General features: G+C 33.8%; 1 protein-coding gene across 1 annotated transcript; it reads left to right on the forward strand.

Annotated features, from left to right (window-relative positions):
- The first annotated feature begins 2,222 nt into the window (after window positions 1-2,222).
- On the forward strand, window positions 2,223-13,810 carry idh1 (isocitrate dehydrogenase (NADP(+)) 1). The gene is made up of 9 exons (XM_073845635.1): window positions 2,223-2,379; window positions 3,256-3,385; window positions 7,494-7,785; window positions 7,980-8,085; window positions 9,827-10,004; window positions 10,264-10,415; window positions 11,506-11,646; window positions 11,730-11,892; window positions 13,059-13,810. Exons 2-9 carry the CDS (start codon window positions 3,264-3,266, stop codon window positions 13,150-13,152), a joined length of 1,248 nt encoding a protein of 415 aa, XP_073701736.1. The 5' UTR covers window positions 2,223-2,379; window positions 3,256-3,263; the 3' UTR covers window positions 13,153-13,810.
- Window positions 13,811-19,410: the final 5,600 nt, after the last annotated feature.

Raw genomic sequence — 19,410 nt, forward strand, 5'->3', positions numbered from 1 at the left:
ATGGTTGTGGCAGTCACAGGGGACTCTTATTACAATCTGAGTAATGAAATAGCGACATCTCCTGGTAAGTCTAAATTCTGCACTCATGCAGGAGATAACCAAACGACTGCTCAGTGCTCACTTTCATGGACTCTCTTCCGTAAGACTCAGAGGACAACCACAGAGTTTCAGCACATGAAGAGCAGCGTGCTCGTGAATGTGGATTGAGAATATGGACTGCTCAAGACACAGAATGCGTTTTGGAGGTTGGGTGAACCTGCATCTCTCTCTTACCTGTCTTAATGTTTCTTTTGCTTTTTGTTGCTGAAGATTTGCGGGATGCATGACAATTAGAAATCACATATTTATTGTGTGTATGGCAATTGGCAAGGCTGGTACACAACCATCAACAGTCTAGGTTATGAAGACTGAGACTGTATCGCATTTATACTGGTACTTTGGTGTCGTCAAGACGCACTTTTATGACGCGGTAGTATGACACACCAATTCATGCACACTTTTAAATAGGAAAGAGAACGTCAAGTTTAACTGGAGGCGTTAAAAGTGATGGATCATTTTAGTTTGGTAAAAATAAGTAGCAGAGAGGGTGTCAAAATGGGCGGAGCATTGTCGGTTCTAAATAATAATTTCTGTTTCAACACTGTTTGTTTTCCGTTCGGTGTCTATTCAAATCTTCCATGCCGTTCATAATTTACCAGTAAATTACTGGTTAGGCAGCTGGCGAAGTAACGCAGATGTGGTTACTTCTCCACTTTGATCAGACTGTACCAATTACAGTTTGAGATTAATGAAGATTAATTTATTATTTTAGATTAATTGCATATTTTCTTGATTGAAATACAAAACGCTTTACAAAAAAAAGAATCATGAAAACATGTGGAAGCTGCTGACTCATATAGAGAAGGACTTAATTAGTAATCAGGAAAGGGTGCAATATTTTGACAAATTATAGATATTAGCCTAATATTTCGCCTACCTGACCTGAAATTATGAGAACAAACACAAATATTGTCAAGATTCTTGCCCTGGAAATCTTGGTTCAGTTTGGCCAACCACAAATGCATTTTGTTCCTCAGACAGTTTTTTGCACTCTTCTCTTTGATTTGTTATAACCTTTGGCATTCTGTAGTACTCCAAATGTTTTTTTTTCCATTCTGACCAATTAGTATAGCTCAAAATATGATAATAATTATCCATGTTCAGCAGCGTGTTCAGACGCATTGTGAAAACACTCAATAGAGGGTTTGCACTTACCTCACGGCTTGGTCAGTTACCCTGATGCACGGCCATATTGGAGATACTCGGATGTAAACAACAGCATGGATTGTATGGTTAATGTACTACTAAATACTTTGTTCTGTTTATTTATGTTATCTAAACCACAAAACAAAAACGTGGAAGGTGCTAAATCATATAGAGAAGGACTTAGTAAGCAGAAAAGGGTGCAATATTTTGTCCAACTAATAGGTGGTAAAGATACGCACAAGCAGTATTAATTAAGATATTAGCCTAATATTTGACCTACCTGACCGGAAATGATGAGAAGAAACAAATTTTGTTAAGATGCTTGTCCTGGAAATCCTGGTTCAGTTTGGCCAACCACAAACGCTTTTTGTTCCTCAGACAGTGTTTTGCACTCTTCTCCTAGATTTGTTGCAACTTTTGGCAGTCTATAGTACTCCAAATGTTTTTCCCAGTCTGACCAATTAGTACAGGCCAAAACATGACAATAATTGACCAATTTTAGCAGCAATTATCAGCAAAATATGCTAATTCCATTCGGTTCAGTGGAATTGTTTACATTCAGTGCTGCCAAAATGGCCATATCTTAAGGGCCTTTTTGTTATGCATTAGTAAAAATAGAAGACAGTCAATTCCTTCTGAAAGTGTGAGATTATAATGCCACTGCTCATCTGCAATTATGTATAAAATAAATAACTAGTACCACAATATTATTAAACAAAATCTAAACCCCAGAATTTATTGTTATTGCCCATTTTATTGCAGTTTTACCAAGTGAGTTTATCAGCTCAACGTATGATTTTCTGATTTTTGAGCTGCATAGCGTCCCCTAGAGGAAGCCAAGTGCCTTTGCACTGTAAACAGCTATTATCTAGAAACATATGCCTCCCAATAGGGTGCATAATGAAGGAGGGACTAGTCTTTTGAGTTTAGTTCCGTGTTCGCTTGGATTGGTGGAGGATTATCTCACTGAAGAAATACATATATGAGCAGAGCTGGAAAGAGCCTATGCCATCCGCTCAGCTGATAGGAAACAACGCCCTCCAAGACTAGTCCAAAACCTTTCAAGCCTCTATAGGACACATCAACCATCTGATATCTCTCCATTTACTCCGGTACAATCTTAAGAGAAAAAAGGTAGGCGTCGTGTATTAAGTCGAGAGACTACACTACATTCGCTTTTGTTTGATTTGACGTTTCCTGCAAAGTGCTACTGGTATGTTTAGCTTTATTGAAGGGGATACTGTTATAGTGATACATTCATTAGAAAACAGGGAAGCATAGGGTTTGTCATATATAAATTAAATATCTAATGAATTATGTTGCATTAATGATTTTTTTTTTTTTTTTGCGACAGAAAACATTCGTCTAAAGCTTTCATAAAGCATGAATTTGTGTGCAAATAAGTATTAAACGTGTATTTGACCTTTGTCCTAATTGTTTTGTTACGTAACCAGTGCCAGTTTGTGGAAGTGCAACAAGACGTTGAAACATTTGTTAATAGTGACACAATTTATACGATACACTGAACCTGTCTTGGTGGATAAAAGGCCTGTGTCATGTTACACAATGGCTGCCTGTCTGTCAAGTGCTGTTACATTAGTTGCATGAGAATGGCTGATGGCTCTTACAAAAGCTGAGACATCAGTACAGAGATAGTAACACCATAGTAATTGTACTTGCATAGTAGTTCAGGGTACTTAAAAGAACAGCATGTTCTTTTACTATGTCCAAAAATACTATGGTATTACCATGCATATCTGAAAAACTAAGGTATTACTATTGGTATATGGAAAAGCACACAAACTACAAACTTCTAAATCTGACAGTTTGTGCTTATAAGTCTAAAGGCTCATGAATGCTGTCCGTTAAAACAGGTTTAAGTCAAAAAAAAGAAAAAAAAATGCTGTCTCACTGGTTGTGTAACTTCTCTCAATGGAATCTCTTTTTTTTTATCAGGGAGTAAGTACTAATGCTACTATACATAGCATATAACCATCATTGGTCTTGTAGGGTCCAAAATGTCTCAGAAGATCAAAGCAGGTTCTGTGGTCGAGATGCAAGGAGATGAGATGACCAGAGTAATATGGGAGCTCATAAAAGAGAAACTCATATTCCCTTATCTGGAGCTCGACCTGCACAGGTGAGATTAAGTGTGTGTGTGTGTGTGTGTGTGTGTGTGTGTGTGTGTGTGTGTGTGTGTGTGTGTGTGTGTGTGTGTGTGTGTGTGTGTGTGTGTGTGTGTGTGTGTGTGTGTGTGTGTCACGTTCACAGCAGGTGAGCGTTTCTCTCATTATATCTGATTTCCCTTGTGAGTATTCAGGTTTAAGCCTGAATGTTAATCTGATTTAATGTCACTTTGCTGCCAATTAGTCATTTCTCAAAAATATTAGCCATGGTAACCATAACACTAAAGTTAATGCCACGTCATTATTGTTTGCACTGTGAAATCATTATTAATTCATTTGGAACCTCCTTTCAGAATCATTTATTTCTACACTACCAGTCAAAAGTTATTGAACAGTAAGATTTGTTTATGTTTGTTTATTTTTAAGAAGTCTCTTCTGCTCACCAAGCCTGCATTTATTTGATCTAAAGTACAGCAAAACTACATTTTGAAATATTTTTACTATTTAAAATAACTGTTTTCTATTTGAATGTTTTTAAATGTAATTTATTCCTGTGATTTCAAAGCTGAATTTATAGCACCATTACTTCAGTCACAGGATTCTTCAGAAATCATTCTAAAATTCTGATTTGCTGCTTTTTTTGTTGAAAACAGCTTTTTCAGGTTTCTTCAATTAATATAAAGAGCAGCATTTATCTGAAACAGAAATATTTAGTAACATTATAAATGTCTTTATCATCACTATTGATCAATTATAAAGCAACCTTGCTTAATTAAATGATTAATTTCTATAATTTCTTTCCCAAAATTTTATTTCAGATAAATGCTGATATTTGGCTATTCATCAAATAATCCTTAAAATGTACTCTGTACATATATTAGTAATATTAATAATAAAAAATGAATTCTTGAATAACAATTTCTAAAGGATTATGTGACACTAAAGATTGGAGTAATGATGCTGAAATTGTGGCTTTGATCATAGGAATAAATTACATTTTAAAATATATTTAAATATAAAACAGTTATTTTAAATAGTAAAAATATTTTAAAATTCAGCATTTTGTACGTTTTTGTATTTTGGATCAAATAAATGCAGGCTTGATGAGCAGAAGAGACTTCTTTAAAAAACATAAAAAAAATTTACTGTTCAAAAACTTTCGACTGGAATATTTAACTAATAAATAAATAAATATTATTATTATTATTAATATTAAATAATATTATTTTATTTTTTATTAATTATTAATTAAATATAGTTTTCATTTATTTAGATTTTTCTAACTAATATCAATTTGCCACTGAATATTTTTAGTGACAACAACTGTACATTACTAACAAGTATCATGCCACTGAGCAGTTTTACAAATATGACATTTCCAGTTTGTAAGTATAGATTTCTCAGATCACAATGTAGTAATTCTCAAGGCCAAAGGCAAATGCTATCATCCCATGAGTTAGCACTTTATTACCCAACACCACTTTCTGTGTGTGAAATTATGAATTGTCAGCATCCATACTTTGAACTTGTGGTTACAGTTTGATCTTAGTTGTTCTTTAACTATAACTATAGCTGAGTGGCTCTTTAACTGTTTTTGTTCAAATGAATCAACTATTTTGCATTGTGCATGAACTTGACCTGAAGTTTTGAAGAAGGTAAAAAGTCGGTCGGTTATCAGTCTGATAAGAGTATTATCAGTATGTTAGCAAATAAGGTGTCGTCACTTAAGAGGGATCTTTTGATGCTTGTCCATTCAGTCACTTCCACTGAACTTTGAGCTTGTATCGTAAGATTGTTTGCGTATGTTTACCTGTCATTCGTGCTTTTAGTTGCATTGTTGAATGACGTTTTTGCATCACAAGTTGTCATTGATGGATTGACCTAAGTCTATCGCAACCCCTATAAAATGTATGTTAAGTTTTAGTAGTCCTCTAGCACCATCAACAGTTTTTTCAGAAACATTATCTTACCAGGGAGTGGAAGGAAAGTGGGTGAAAGGTCACAGCATACTCAACACAATAGTGAGGACAACGAACAAGGAAACTATGTGAAAGTTCTTCCCCTTGCTAGCAGTGCTGTTTTGTAGCTCAGGGATGCTCTTTCCAAAGTGTGTGTTAAGTGTCACACTCTTCCGCGCTAGTTGTAGAGTCTCTGAGAGGACGCCTTCTTTAGTTCAGTCACGCATATGCAGAACAGATGAGGCCTTTCATTTGCTTTCAGCTGCTCAGAGCACGAGTGAATTTAAATTAGTTAAAAAAAAAGTTATTTTAAAAATGCATGACTGTTTAGAGATTTTAAGGGATGTTTTGGTAGCTTGAAATCGCGAAAAATCCACCAAGTGTTATTCGTTACCTCCTAACTGGGCCCACACAGAGTCTAGAAGTAGCAGAAATTATACATATGGAGATATGTATATTTTCTGCCACCCACTATGTGTTTAATTATTTTGATGTTAATTCATTAGCTTGGATGCAATTGCATTTTTAAAAAATATTTTTTTTAACAGTTGTTCTCTAGTCTCAGCTGCATCTAATCTAACATGATATTTAAATGCTTTCTGCAGATTTCCACAGATTTTACCTCTACATTTAGTGTAGAGAACACATGTACACTACCGTACAAAACTGTTTTCAACAGTTCTTAAAAATACATTTTTGTCACCACAGGAATGAATTACATTTCCATATATATTCGAACTGAAACAGTTGTATTAATTGTAATAACATTTTGTCTGTTTTATCACAGTAAGAAATGAATTGTTCTATTTCAGTTCACTAAAACAGTGTGATTTTGTGCTACATTACCATGGCACTAATTTCCCATTGACCTCATTTAAAGCATGCCATGGGACGCCATCTGTCTGACTGGTAGCACAGTGTAGTTTAGTTCTGAGTCCAAAATCACCAATTTGGCTGCTAGTATGAGCTAAATTGTGAACTTTATTTTTTGGACATTTTTATAATAAAGTATAATGTACAGAAACCAGAAAAGTAGGGACTCAAAACCGTTTTCTACAGTTAAAAGATATAAAATGCATTTTCCAATGTAATTCAACATCAATAACAGAACATTTTCTACTATAATAGACCATTGTAATTCTATCTTTTTTTGTCCACTAAAATGTAGTTTGTAAAATATATATAATGCTGCTCAAAAGTTTGGGATCATTAAGATTTTTAATGTTTTTTAAAGAAGTTTCTTATGCTCATCAAGGCTATTTGATCAAAAATGCAGGGAAAAATGTTTTAAATTTGTGAAATATTATTGAAATTTAAAATAACAGTTTTCTGTTTTAATATACTTTATATTTTATAACTTATTCATGTGAAGCAAAGCTGAATTTTCAGCATTATTTCTCCTGTCTACAGTGTCACATGATCCTTCAGAACTCATTCTAATATAATGATTTGGTAACTGTTGTGCTGCTTAATTTTTTCTTGGGACCTGTGATACTTTTTCCAGAATTCTTTGATAAATAAGAAGTTAAAAAGAACAGTGTTTGTTCAAAATAGAAATTTTGTGTTACGATATACACTATTATTCAAATATTTGGGGTCAGTAAATTAATACTTTTATTCAGCAAGGATGTGTTAAATGGATAAAAAGTGATAGTAAAAAAACTTATATTGTTAGAAAATATTTCTATTTTAAATAAATACTGTATATAACTGTATATAAATCAAAGAATCAAAGAAAAAGTTCCACAGGTTCCAAAACAATATTAAGCAGCACAACAGTTTCAGCACTGATAATAAATCAGCAATTTATAATGATTTCTGAAGGATCATGTGACACTGAAAACTGCAGTAATGGCTGATAAAAATGCAGTGCTCTGTCGCAGAAATAAATTATATTTTAAAGTATATTGAAATAGGAAACCAAAATTGGAATTGCAATAATATTTCACAATATTACAGTTTTATCTGTATTTTTAATCAAATAAATACAGCCTTGATGAGCATTGAACACATTCAAAATTTTACTGATCCCAAACCTTTGAACGGCACTTTAAAAATCAAAGAAATGCATAATGATCATTAATGCTGCATGTGAAGAAATCATAATGGTTTACGTAGATTATGAAAACTCATTAGGTTTCTTTTTTTGCTTTCTGTGTGGTAGCTATGACCTGGGAATGGAGAACCGTGATGCCACCGACGACAAGGTGACTATTGAGGCAGCGGAGGCTGTGAGGCGCTACAACGTTGGCATCAAGTGTGCCACCATCACTCCTGATGAAAATCGGGTGGAGGAGTTCAAGCTCAAGACGATGTGGCGCTCTCCCAATGGAACAATCAGGAACATCCTGGGTGGCACTGTGTTCAGAGAGGCTATTATCTGCAAAAACATTCCCCGCTTAGTTCCAGGCTGGATCAAGCCTATAATTATCGGCAGACATGCACATGGAGACCAGGTAAGGGAGCTCTTTCTCATTCATGTATTAGAATATCTGTAATTAAGTCTAATTGTGAATTTGTTATTTTGTCATGTTTGCTGTTGTTTAATCAAAGTTCACATTATATTTATGCAATCATCTTTAAATATTGGTCAAATCACATTACAAGTAAAAGGTCTCCTGAGATAATATGTCCTTTTCAATTTTAACAGTACAAGGCCACAGATTTCGTTGTTCCCGGTCCTGGAACAGTGGAAATGACATACACACCGAAAAATGGAGGAGAGCCGCTCAAGTTTGTTGTCCATGACTTTGAAGGTAGCCTACATTGATTGCCTAAATGTCATATTTATTTCATTTAGTAATGCCCTTCAGAGGCTATAGAAGATACTTCCATGCTTCCCAGAAGACAAAATAAGTTAAATTTATCCTGATCTTCAAATTCACCCTGGCTCTTAATGCTTGGTTTTACCTTCTGCAGTGAGCGTTTGGACCTTCTATAATAGTTGCCCCTTAGTTGTCATCAGTGTGAAAAGATGGATTTCAAAAATCATACAGTCATTGTTGGAAAGGGTTCAAATACATAAAAAAAAAATCCTGGAAAACCAAAGAATTTGTGGGACCTGAAGGATTTTTCTAAAGAACAGTGGGCAGTTTAAGTGTTCAGGAAAAAACTATCACTAAACAAAATACACAGTTGTGGATCATTCAGGAAACAACACAGTATTAAGAATCAGGGGATGGAAACTTTTGAATGGGGTCATTTTTATAAATTCAACCATTATTTTCTCTTGTGGACTATATGTAAACATCTTTTATTTGAAATATCTTATTCAGGTCAGTACTAAATAATGATCCCTCTAATTTTGGTAAAATAATTAACAATTTTGCAGATTCTGAAACGGGGTATACATTTTTTGCCCTCAACTGTACTATTCTTTTCACATACTGTTTTTTGCCTACTTTATAGTCAGGAAGTATGAGTGCCAAAGATGTCTAAATGTCTCTGTATGGTGATGACAGTGGACTGTCAGCTGTTTGAGCATTGAGCATGTTTGTCTTGTCGGTGTTACAGTATGAGGCCACATGGTCAGATTAACACTGTCTTTGGTCTGCAAATAGTGATGAGATGAAATAGATATTGTGCAAAGATTTGACATTTGATTTGAAATTATTGGACCATAGCCTAGATGTTTCTAAATGTGACCCTGGACCACAAAACCAGTCTTAAGTCGCTGAGGTATATTTATAGCAATAGCCAAAAATACATATCATGGGTCAAAATTTTTGATTTTTCTTTTATGCCAAAAATCATTAGGAAATTAAGTAAAGATCATGTTCCATGAAGATTTTTAGCAAAATTCCTACTGTAAATATATCAAAATGTAATTTTTGATTTGTAAAATGCATTAATAACTTAATTTGGACAACTTTAAAGGTGATTTTCTCAGTATTTAGATTTTTTTGCACCCTCAGATTCCTGATTTTCAAATAGATGTATCTCGGTCAAATATTGTCCTATCATAACAAACCATACATCAATAGAAAGCTTATTTATTGAGCTTTCATGTGATGTATAAATCTCAGTTTTGTAAAATTTAACCTTATGACTGGTTTTGTGGTCCATGGTCACAAATATAATTGGCACAAGCCTATCTGCTTTTAGACCTGAGGCTGGTTGCATAAACTGCTTAGACCAGTCTTAAAAAGTTAGTCATCTAATTTTTCTTCAAGACTTATCATAACTTTTTAAAGTCAGCTTGGCTAACTGCTAGTTGGTCAACCGATTTCTTAAAGGAGAAGTTCAGTTCCAGAACAGAAATTTACAGATAATGTACTCACCCCCTTGTTATCCAAGATGTTCATGTTTTTCTTTCTTCAGTCGTAAAGAAATTATGTTTTTTGAGGAAAACATTTTAGAATTTCTCTTCATATAGTGGACTTCTATGGTGCCTGTGAGTTCGAACTTTCAAAATGCAGTTTCAGTGCAGCTCCAAAGGGCGCTAAATGATCCCAGCTGAGGTTTTCTTGACAGTTTGTGTGATTATGTATGTTATAGGTACTGGTGGAGTTGCTCTGGGGATGTACAACACAGACAAGTCAATTCGGGACTTTGCTCACAGCTCTTTCCAGATGGGGTTGACCAAAGGCTGGCCGATGTACCTCAGCACCAAGAACACTATTTTGAAAAAATATGATGGTCGTTTCAAAGATATTTTCCAGGAGATCTATGAAAAGTAAGTCCTTAATGAAATGGTAGCTTATGCACTGTCATTTATTACATTCCCCCAATGAAAAGTAAATTCAGAGACAAATGATAAAAGAGCATTCTGACAACTCAGAGAGTGTGTGTGTGTGTGTGTGTGTGTGTGTGTGTGTGTGTGTGTGTGTGTGTGTGTGTGTGTGTGTGTGTGTGTGTGTGTGTGTGTGTGTGTGTGTGTGTGTGTGTGTGTGTGTGTGTGTGTGTGTGTGTGTGTGTGTGTGTGTGTGTTGCAGAGAGTACAAGGCTAAGTATGAAGCCAAAGGCATCTGGTATGAGCATCGGCTGATTGATGACATGGTGGCTCAGGCCATGAAGTCTGAGGGTGGATTTATCTGGGCCTGCAAGAACTATGATGGAGACGTGCAGTCAGACTCTGTCGCTCAGGGTGAGTAAAACTAACATGCAGTGATACAAAATGATTACTGTTAATTATCTTTTGCACCCCACAAATGCCAGAACATTCTCTGAAAAAAAAAAAAGTTATACCTGAATGAATTGAATTGTTGCTAATTACATTTTTTTTAATAAATTCATGCTTTTATCCAGTAAATTAAAATGGAAAACATTTGTTTTAAGTTGTAATATTTCTCAATATGTTTTGATCAAATAACTGCAACATTGGTAAGCATTAGTCTTTTAGTCCAATCTTTTGTACTGCAATGTATAATTTTGTCAAATTTTGGTAAAATTGGTGCATGTCTGCTTAAAAAATATAGTTCACCCAAAAATGAAAATTCTGTCATTTAATTACTTACCCTCATGTCGTTTTAAACCTGTAAGACCTTCGTTCATCTTCAGAAGACAAATTAAGATATTTTTGATGAAATCTGAGAGCTTTCTGACCCTGCATAGACAGCAACACAAATACCACGTTCAAGACCCAGAAAGGTAGTAAAGACATGGTTAAAATAGTCCATGTGACATCAGTGGGTCAACCGTAATTTTATAAAGCTACGAGAATAGCACGAAGAAAACAAAAATAATGACTTTATTCAGCTTTTTCTTCTCCTTTGTGTCAGTCTTCGCTGCACAGTCATGAGAGTACCTGACGTAGGAGTCAACATTAAATAAAGTTGTTATTCTTGTTTTCTTTGCGTACAAAAAGTATTCTCGTAGCTTCGTAACAATAAGTTTGGGGCACTGATGTTACATGGACTATTTTAACAATGTCCTTACTACTTTTCTGAGCCTTGAACGTGTGCTGCTGTCTATGCAGGGTCGGAAAGCTTTCAGATTTCATCATAAATATTTTATTTTTGTTTTCCGAAGATGAACGAAGGTCTTACAGGTTTGGAACAACATGAGGGTGAGTAATTAATAACAGAATTTTCATTTTTGGATTAAGCTATCCCTTTAAAAACCTATCATGCATTTACATAATGACGTTACTCATAGTAAAAGTACTATTAGAGAATTACTGAAGTATTATGAAAATTAAATGTATAATCAGTAAACTCTCTGTTCTCTGCCTCTAGGTTATGGGTCATTGGGTATGATGACCAGTGTGCTCGTGTGTCCTGACGGGCGTACAGTAGAAGCCGAGGCAGCCCATGGCACTGTGACACGGCACTATCGCATGCACCAGCAGGGCAAGGAAACATCCACCAACCCCATCGGTGAGCAAAATGTATTTACTTTACTACCACTCTTAATCAGTAAAATCCACTGATAATTTTAATGATCATTTTTGTCCTATCAGCCTCTATCTTTGCGTGGACACGAGGGCTGCTGCACCGGGCAGAGCTGGATAAGAACGCAGAATTGCGGGTTTTTGCTGAGGCATTGGAGGCCGTTTGTATTGAGACCATTGAAGCTGGTTTTATGACCAAGGACCTGGCCATCTGCATCAAGGGCATGTCAAGGTACGTCCATTATCTACTCTGGGACACCTGCTCTGAAACTATTGGTATTTATTGAGGGTTGTTAGAAAGATATATTTGGTTTTTGTCAAAAATTGTTAGACCTGTGGATTTAGTGATAAAGGATTTAGAATACACAGCAGAATTTAGTGTTAAATGCTTGATATGACACAAAAAAAACACTTAAAGTAAAGTGACAAGACTGAACAAAGATACACTACCAGTCAAAAGTTTTTGAACAGTAAGATTTTTGTAATGTTGTTTAAAGAAGTATTTTCTACTCACCAAGCCTTGTTTGGTCCAAAGTACAGCAAAAACATTAAAATGTTGAAATCTTTTACTATTTAAAATAACTGTTTTCTAATTTAATATATAATAAAATGTGATTTATTCCTGTGATTTCAAAGCTGAATTTTTAGAATCATTACTTTAGTCACATGAACCTTTAGAAATCCAAAAACTCAAAAAAAACATTTATTATTATGTTGAAAACAGCGAAGTAGAATTTTTAGGAAATTTCAAGTTTCTTTAATAAATAGAAAGAAGAACAGCATTTATCTAAAAGAGAAATCTTCTGTAACGTTATAAGTGTTTATCATCACTTTTGATCAATTTAAAGCGTCTTTGCAAAATAAAAGTATTAATTTCTATAATTTCTTTCTTTTCGCCAAAAAAATAAAATAAAAAATACTGACTCCAAGCTTTTAAATGGTATAGTGTACTGTATAATGTTACAAAACCCTCTTTTTTTTTTTCAGATAAATGCTGATCTTTGGATCTTTCTTTTTATCAAAGAATCCTGAAAAAAAAATTACTCAATTTACTTATTACTTATAAAATATTGATAATAATAACAATAATAAATGCTCCTTAAACAGCAAATCAGCATATTAGAATGATTTCTGAAGGATCATGTGACACTGAAGACTGGAGTAATGATGCTGAAAATTTAGATTTGATCTAACATTTTAAAATATATTCAAATAGAAAGCAGCTATTTTAAATAAAAATAATTCACAATATTACTGCTTTTGCTGTATTTTGGATCAAATAAATACAGGCTTGATGAACAGAATAGAATTCTTTAAAAAACGTTAAAAATCTTGCTGTTCAAAATTTTTTGAGTGATCGTGTATTAATTTAATTTAATTTTGTTGATTCCTTCACAGTGTCGCACGCTCGGACTACCTCAACACTTTTGAGTTCTTGGACAAACTGGCTGAGAATCTGAAGACTAAGCTGTCAAGCCAACCCAAACTGTAAAGCTGCTGGGTGTTACCGGGGCATTCACACATACACACACTGACGCGCAGCCCTCAACTTGTGTCAAGTGCAGATTCTGTTAGTCTCATTTCCTGTCTAACTGTGACCCAAGGCAGAGAAATGATTGACTTCACCACTACAACCAGTAGGGGGAGCAGTGCACTTTCAACTGGAAGACATGAAAGTGCCTTTTTTAATGGAAAGAGCTGCTGTAACCTTCACTATGCTTTTAAAAACGATTTGGAAACATAGCACATTTTATCACTGTTTATATCATTGTAACATTTATTTTATTATATCCCCTGTAGTGCATAAATATATTTGTATTTTTGTGCTACTGCTATCTCTCAGGTGCTTGAACACCTGTTGCCTTATTGTCAGCATGTTTAATTGTCTCGTCTTAGGGTAGCTACTCTTGAAGCCATCCCAGGAACAGTGATTAAGATTAGTTCTTAACCATGTAAATACCTGCTTTTAACTAAAATACTGGTAGTTGACACCGGTAGACATTCCTCTTCATTCTTCACTCAGTACCACTGTCTGTCACTGCATTACAAATTAATTTCCTTATATGGTTCTGTTTATGTCAGTCTGTGTGCTTATGTGATCAAGTCTTGTGTTATGACGTTAATAATAAATGAGACTTTTTAAGAAGAAATTCTCATGTGTTTTGTCACTCTCTGTGTTTTTTGTTGCTGTCAGTGATTTAAAATTGTAATTTTGACAATTCCAAACATTTTGATATTGCTAAATGAATTCATATGTGACCCTGGACCACAAAACTAGTCTTAAGTAGCACAGGTATATTTGCAGCATTAGCCAAAAAATGCATTGCATGGGTCAAAATGATCGATTTTTCTTTTATGCCAAAACTCATTGGGATATTAAAGGAGTAGTTCACTTTCAGAACAAAAATTTACAGATAATGTCCTCACCCCCTTGTCATTCAAGATATTCATGTCTTTCTTTCTTTAGTTGTAAGAAAATTATGTTTTTTGAGGAAAACATTTCAGGATTTCTCTCTATATAATGGACTTCTATGGTGCCCCAGAGTTTGAACTTCCAAAATGTAGCTTCAAAGGGCTCTAAACGATCACAGCCGAGGAAAGAAGGGTCTTATCTAGCAAAACGATGGGTTATTTTCTAAAAAAAAAATTACAATTTATATACTTTTTAACCTCAAATGCCCATCTTGTCTAGCTCTGTGTGTACTCTGTGTAGAGATTAAAAAGTAAATCAATTGTAAATGTTTTTAGAAAATAACCAATCGTTTCACTACATAAGACCCTTCTTCCTCGACTGGGATCATTTAGAGCCCTTTGAAGCTGCATTTTGGAAGTTCAAACTCGGGGGCACCATAGAAGTCCATTATCTGGACAGAAATCCTGAAATGTTTTCCTCAAAAAAACTATTTCTTTACGACTGAAGAAAGAAAGACATAAACATCTTGGATGACAAGGGGGTGAGTACATTATCTGTAAATTTTTGTTCTGAAAGTGAACTACTCTTTTAAGTAAATATCATGTTCTATGAAGATATTTTGTACATTTTCTACCATAAATATATCAAAACTAAATTTTTGATTAGTAATATGCATTGCTAAGAACTTCATTTGGACAATTTTAAAGGTGATTCTCTCAATATATCTGTCAATTTTGCACCCTCAGATTCCAGATTTTTAAATAGTTGTATCTTGGCCAAATATCGTCCTAACAAGCCATACATCAATGGAAAGCTTATTTATTCAGCTTTCAGATTACGTATGAATCTCAATTTCAAAAAATCTACCTTTATGCGTGGTTTTGTGGTCCAGGGTCACATATTATGTTGTCTCTAGTTGCCTGAAATCATAATATTGTTAGTTGAGAAGGATTCGACACACTTTATTCACTAGATGGCAGCAGTGACATGAAGACGGATAGCCTTTAAACAGAGCCTGAACGTTTTTAAAGCGAAATGTATTTCTGAATTCGTTTTAAATAGTATTATATTATTTTATTATTATTATTATTATTATTAAACATGAAATGTTTGATGTATTTATTTGGCAAAGTTTTGGAATCTTTTGAAGGAAAAAAATAAAACATCACAAACATCGTAATGTTTCATTCAACTATATGACATAACGTAATGCACACGAACAAATTTGACTTTCACCAAGCTACCGTATGTCTGAGCACCAAATTGTCTGAAGACAGACTGCTACAAATGTATGCCAAGTGTTCTTGACTTTATTAGATATCTTTGACAATGGTTCACTCGTGGAGAACGGAGTGCGAAGAGAGACATCGGGCATGACAGAGAGAGAGAGAGAGCGACAGAATAAAGACATCATGCCTCAGACTGTCACCATTGTGCCGTGATAATTGGATTCTCCCCTGTGTGAATGGAGACTCATTCACTGGCTTTGTTAGTGTTAAGATTACTATTGTACTGCAGGAAGTAAAGCCTTATGAATATGAAATAGAGGCCAGTGGTGATTCCGACGTTAATGACGTAAAACATGCACAAGCTGAGGTCACTGGAGCAGCGTAAAGGCCATCGGGATTCAAACCCCGCCCCCAAACGATTTCATTGGTCAATTCAGCATCACCTGTCATGAAAAAAATGAGACTTTATGGGTTCAGTTAAAAAAAAAAAGATAATGGATCTGAGCGCTACAATAATAATGCTATCTATCGGTATGTGCGACCAACGCTGTGACTGATATATGATGATTTAGACATTTGCGACTTTTTAAAGAAGTCTCTTCTGCTCACTAAGCCTGCATTTATTTGATCCAAATTATAGCAAAACACTAATATTTTGAAATATTTTTAACATATATTAAAATATAGGCTATATGTTTTAAATGTAATTTATCCCTGCAATTTCAAAGCTGAATTTTAAGCATCCTTCTTGCAGTCAACATGATCCTTTAGAAATCATTTTTTTATATTCTTATTTGCTGCTCAAAAACATTATTATTATTATTATTATTATCATAATCTTTATTATTATGTTGAAAACGACAGAGTATATATTTGTTCAGGTTTCTTTGATGAATAGAAAGTTCAGAAGAACAGCGTTTATTTAAAAGATAAATATTTTGTGACATTATAAATGTTGTTATCATTAGTTTTGTCAATTTAAATCATCCTTTATTGCTAAATAAATATTTTTTTCTGTACCAATACTATATTCTATAGTTCTATCATTTCTATAATTTCTTTCCCCCCAAAAAATTATACTGACTTCAAGCTTTTGAATAGTATAGTGTATAATGTTACAAAAGCTTTTTATTTCAGATAATTGCTGATCTTTGGATCTTTCTATTCATCAAAGAATCCTGAAAAAATTTACTCAACTGTTTTAAATATTGATAATAATAATAATAATAAATGTTCCTTGAACAGCAAATCCGCATATTAGAATGGTTTCTGAAGGATCATGTGACAAGACTGTAGTGATGAAGCTGAAAATTTTGCTTTCATCACAAGAATAAATTACATTTTAAAATGTATTTTAATAGAAAGCCGTTATTTCAAATAGTAAAAATATCTGATTTACTGTTTTTGCTGTACATTGGATCAAATAAAGAAGAGACCTCTTTAAAAAAAACATTAAAAATGACAAGTAGTGTGAATATATATTCATTTTAAAATATACAAAATATTGCTAACATAAAGGTTACATAAATATATGTTTGATGTGATTTACTTAAATTTCTTCATATATTTTAAGCTATTTTTAATATATTTTAAAAGCATTTTTATATTGTTAAAATATAGAAATTTGCTTAAATAATGTTAAATGTTTATATTAATATCTTTCATCTAACATCTTTCAGGCCAAAATGTATTATAATATATAAAAATATGTATGTAATATATGTAAATTTATTTGAACAATATAAATGCTTTTAAAATATATTACAAATAGCCAAAAATATATGAAGAAATTGCATAAAAAAATCTGTGAACTTTATATTAGCAATAAATTTTTGTAATTTTAAAATGAATATATATATTTTTTTCCATATAGATACACTGTTAGACATTTCAAAGGGTTTTTACAGTAACTTACTGGCAACACTGTTGCCAGTAAGTTACTGTAATTAGAATTTACAGTACCCAACTGTATTTCAGTTTACAGTAAGGTACTGTAGTAATGTACTGCCATATATTATTGTAATTCATTGTTTTGTATATAGATTTAATTAAATTTTATAATTTTATATAGAATTAATTTTATAGTTACTACTGATATTCAATTCAAACAGACACAATTATTCCAAAATATCACATTCTTTATTTAAACATTGCATATATAACACTGAAACACAGAAAAAAATATTCCAATGCTGGAACACTGCATCTTCACTCTTTCTCCCATCAAATGGCATTCCAGGTGCTGCTCCAAAACATAGGTCACCTTTGCTCACCGTCCACTTTGTTACACAGAGAAATTTGTTCCCTGAAAAAAAAAGAAAAAAAGAAATTACACATTTGTAAAAGACAAACCCCCATATGGAATACACAAACCTCTCAAAATCATAGTGAAGTTATTATCTTACCATGAATTATTAGTCCCAGCGTGGGTAACCTGCTCTTGTCCTCTGTGATGCTTCATTTGAGTTGCCTTTAAACACACACAAAATGCAGTAAATATTAAATTCAATTTAAAAAAAGGCAGCTAGTCATAAAACTTTTGTTTAACCTAACATTAGTTAACATACGATTTTGTATTCTCAACTATAGGCTACTGCTGAACATTAAATAACACCTGAACAAAATTTCACATTAGCTAACTTACTGTTAATATAAGATTATGCTTTGCGCGTTAAAATAATTTAATGTGGTAAGTTAATTTAATAAGCTGACAGCGTCGTTTGTTAATTGAAAGTACAGAGCAGTTTACCGTGGTAAAGATTATGTACCAAAATGTTGACGAGTAAATGTTACTAGGTTAAACTGTTGGGCAAAAATCTGACAAACCACACACAAACAGACATACAAATAACAAATATATATATATATATATTTTACCTTGCTTGCTTGTAAGGTGCGTCAATACACAGCGCAGATGCTCTTCGGAACTCTCCCGCTCGCGGGTTCCATCCCCGGGGGAAACCCCCGGCGCTGCCTCGCTGGTTCCGTGTCCTCAGACGCGAGCGGCGCGACGCGACAAAAGACCGTATAGAAACCATTATAATCCGTGAAACTATCCACAATAGATGCAGGACAGTAAACTGATGCCCCAGTATATTTTTGAGGTTCAGTAGTACTCTAAATTAAATACGCTGTTCCACTCGCACTGTTTCTAAAACGAAGGATAAACTCCTGTGGCGAAAAATCCTGTCAGTCCAAATGTAAGAAATGAGGAAAAGAATTATCTCAATGGAGTGGCGCCAAAGAGGTCGTTACCACAAATACAGTAGTATACCTCAATTTTTAAAAATACAGTTAGTCTCTGTATGTGGTGTTTGACGTCACAGAAAATTCCCATGATGCAAAGGGAATTACAGTTATTTACTTTAAAGGGAATTTGCTGTTTTATACTGGGTGATATACAGTAAAAAACTGTAGAAATTACAGAAATGTCTAACAGTGTAGATATATATGTGTATTCATTTCAAAATATAAAAAACATTATATAAATTTCACATAAATATATTTTTGATGTGATTTACTCAAATTTCTTCATACATCTTTGGCTATTTTAAATTGATTTATATTGTTCACACACACACACACACTCATATATATATATATATATATATATATATATATATATATATGAGCAATGTCACACGAGTAGACTTGAGATATGGCTGTATATCGGCACAGTTGTGATAATCACAGAGTGCCGATATACAGCCAGCGTTTATACAACAGTTCGACGGCACAAATGTGTAAATACATAAACAAAATAACAACGGAGTGTCTTTAAAAGCCCTCTTTTGTGCGAACTATTCCTTCCGCCACGAATGCAAATCAAAGTTTGACAGTTGGTCAGCTGAGCATAAACTTCTCGTTACTAATTCCAAAATGTCACTTTAGAACTAGTAACGAAGGAATGTTGAGTTGCTTCATTGAAAGCCTATTGTATTGTATTATAAAACGGTTAGTTCCATTCCTCAATTCTGATTGGTCAGCAGCTGTGTCGTATTCATGATACGGCACTGCTATGACTGCTTCACTCAACGGTTTTGTGTATCATTGAACCCCCTTAGCAACCACCCTTAGCAACGTAAACACAGCTGCAGCAGTTAGGGAC

This window comes from Garra rufa, chromosome 8, assembly GCF_049309525.1.
Source record: "Garra rufa chromosome 8, GarRuf1.0, whole genome shotgun sequence".
Lineage (NCBI taxonomy): Eukaryota > Metazoa > Chordata > Actinopteri > Cypriniformes > Cyprinidae > Garra > Garra rufa.

What these genes read in the sequence shown, in the direction of transcription:
- idh1 (XM_073845635.1), top strand. Translation starts at nt 3,264, where the DNA reads ATGTCTCAGAAGATCAAAGCAGGTTCTGTGGTCGAGATGCAAGGAGAT. An exon ending in TGTTGTCCATGACTTTGAAG is followed by an intron (nt 8,086 to 9,826) that starts GTAGCCTACATT and finishes TGTATGTTATAG; the next exon opens with GTACTGGTGGAGTTGCTCTG. An exon ending in TTCCAGGAGATCTATGAAAA is followed by an intron (nt 10,005 to 10,263) that starts GTAAGTCCTTAA and finishes TGTGTGTTGCAG; the next exon opens with AGAGTACAAGGCTAAGTATG.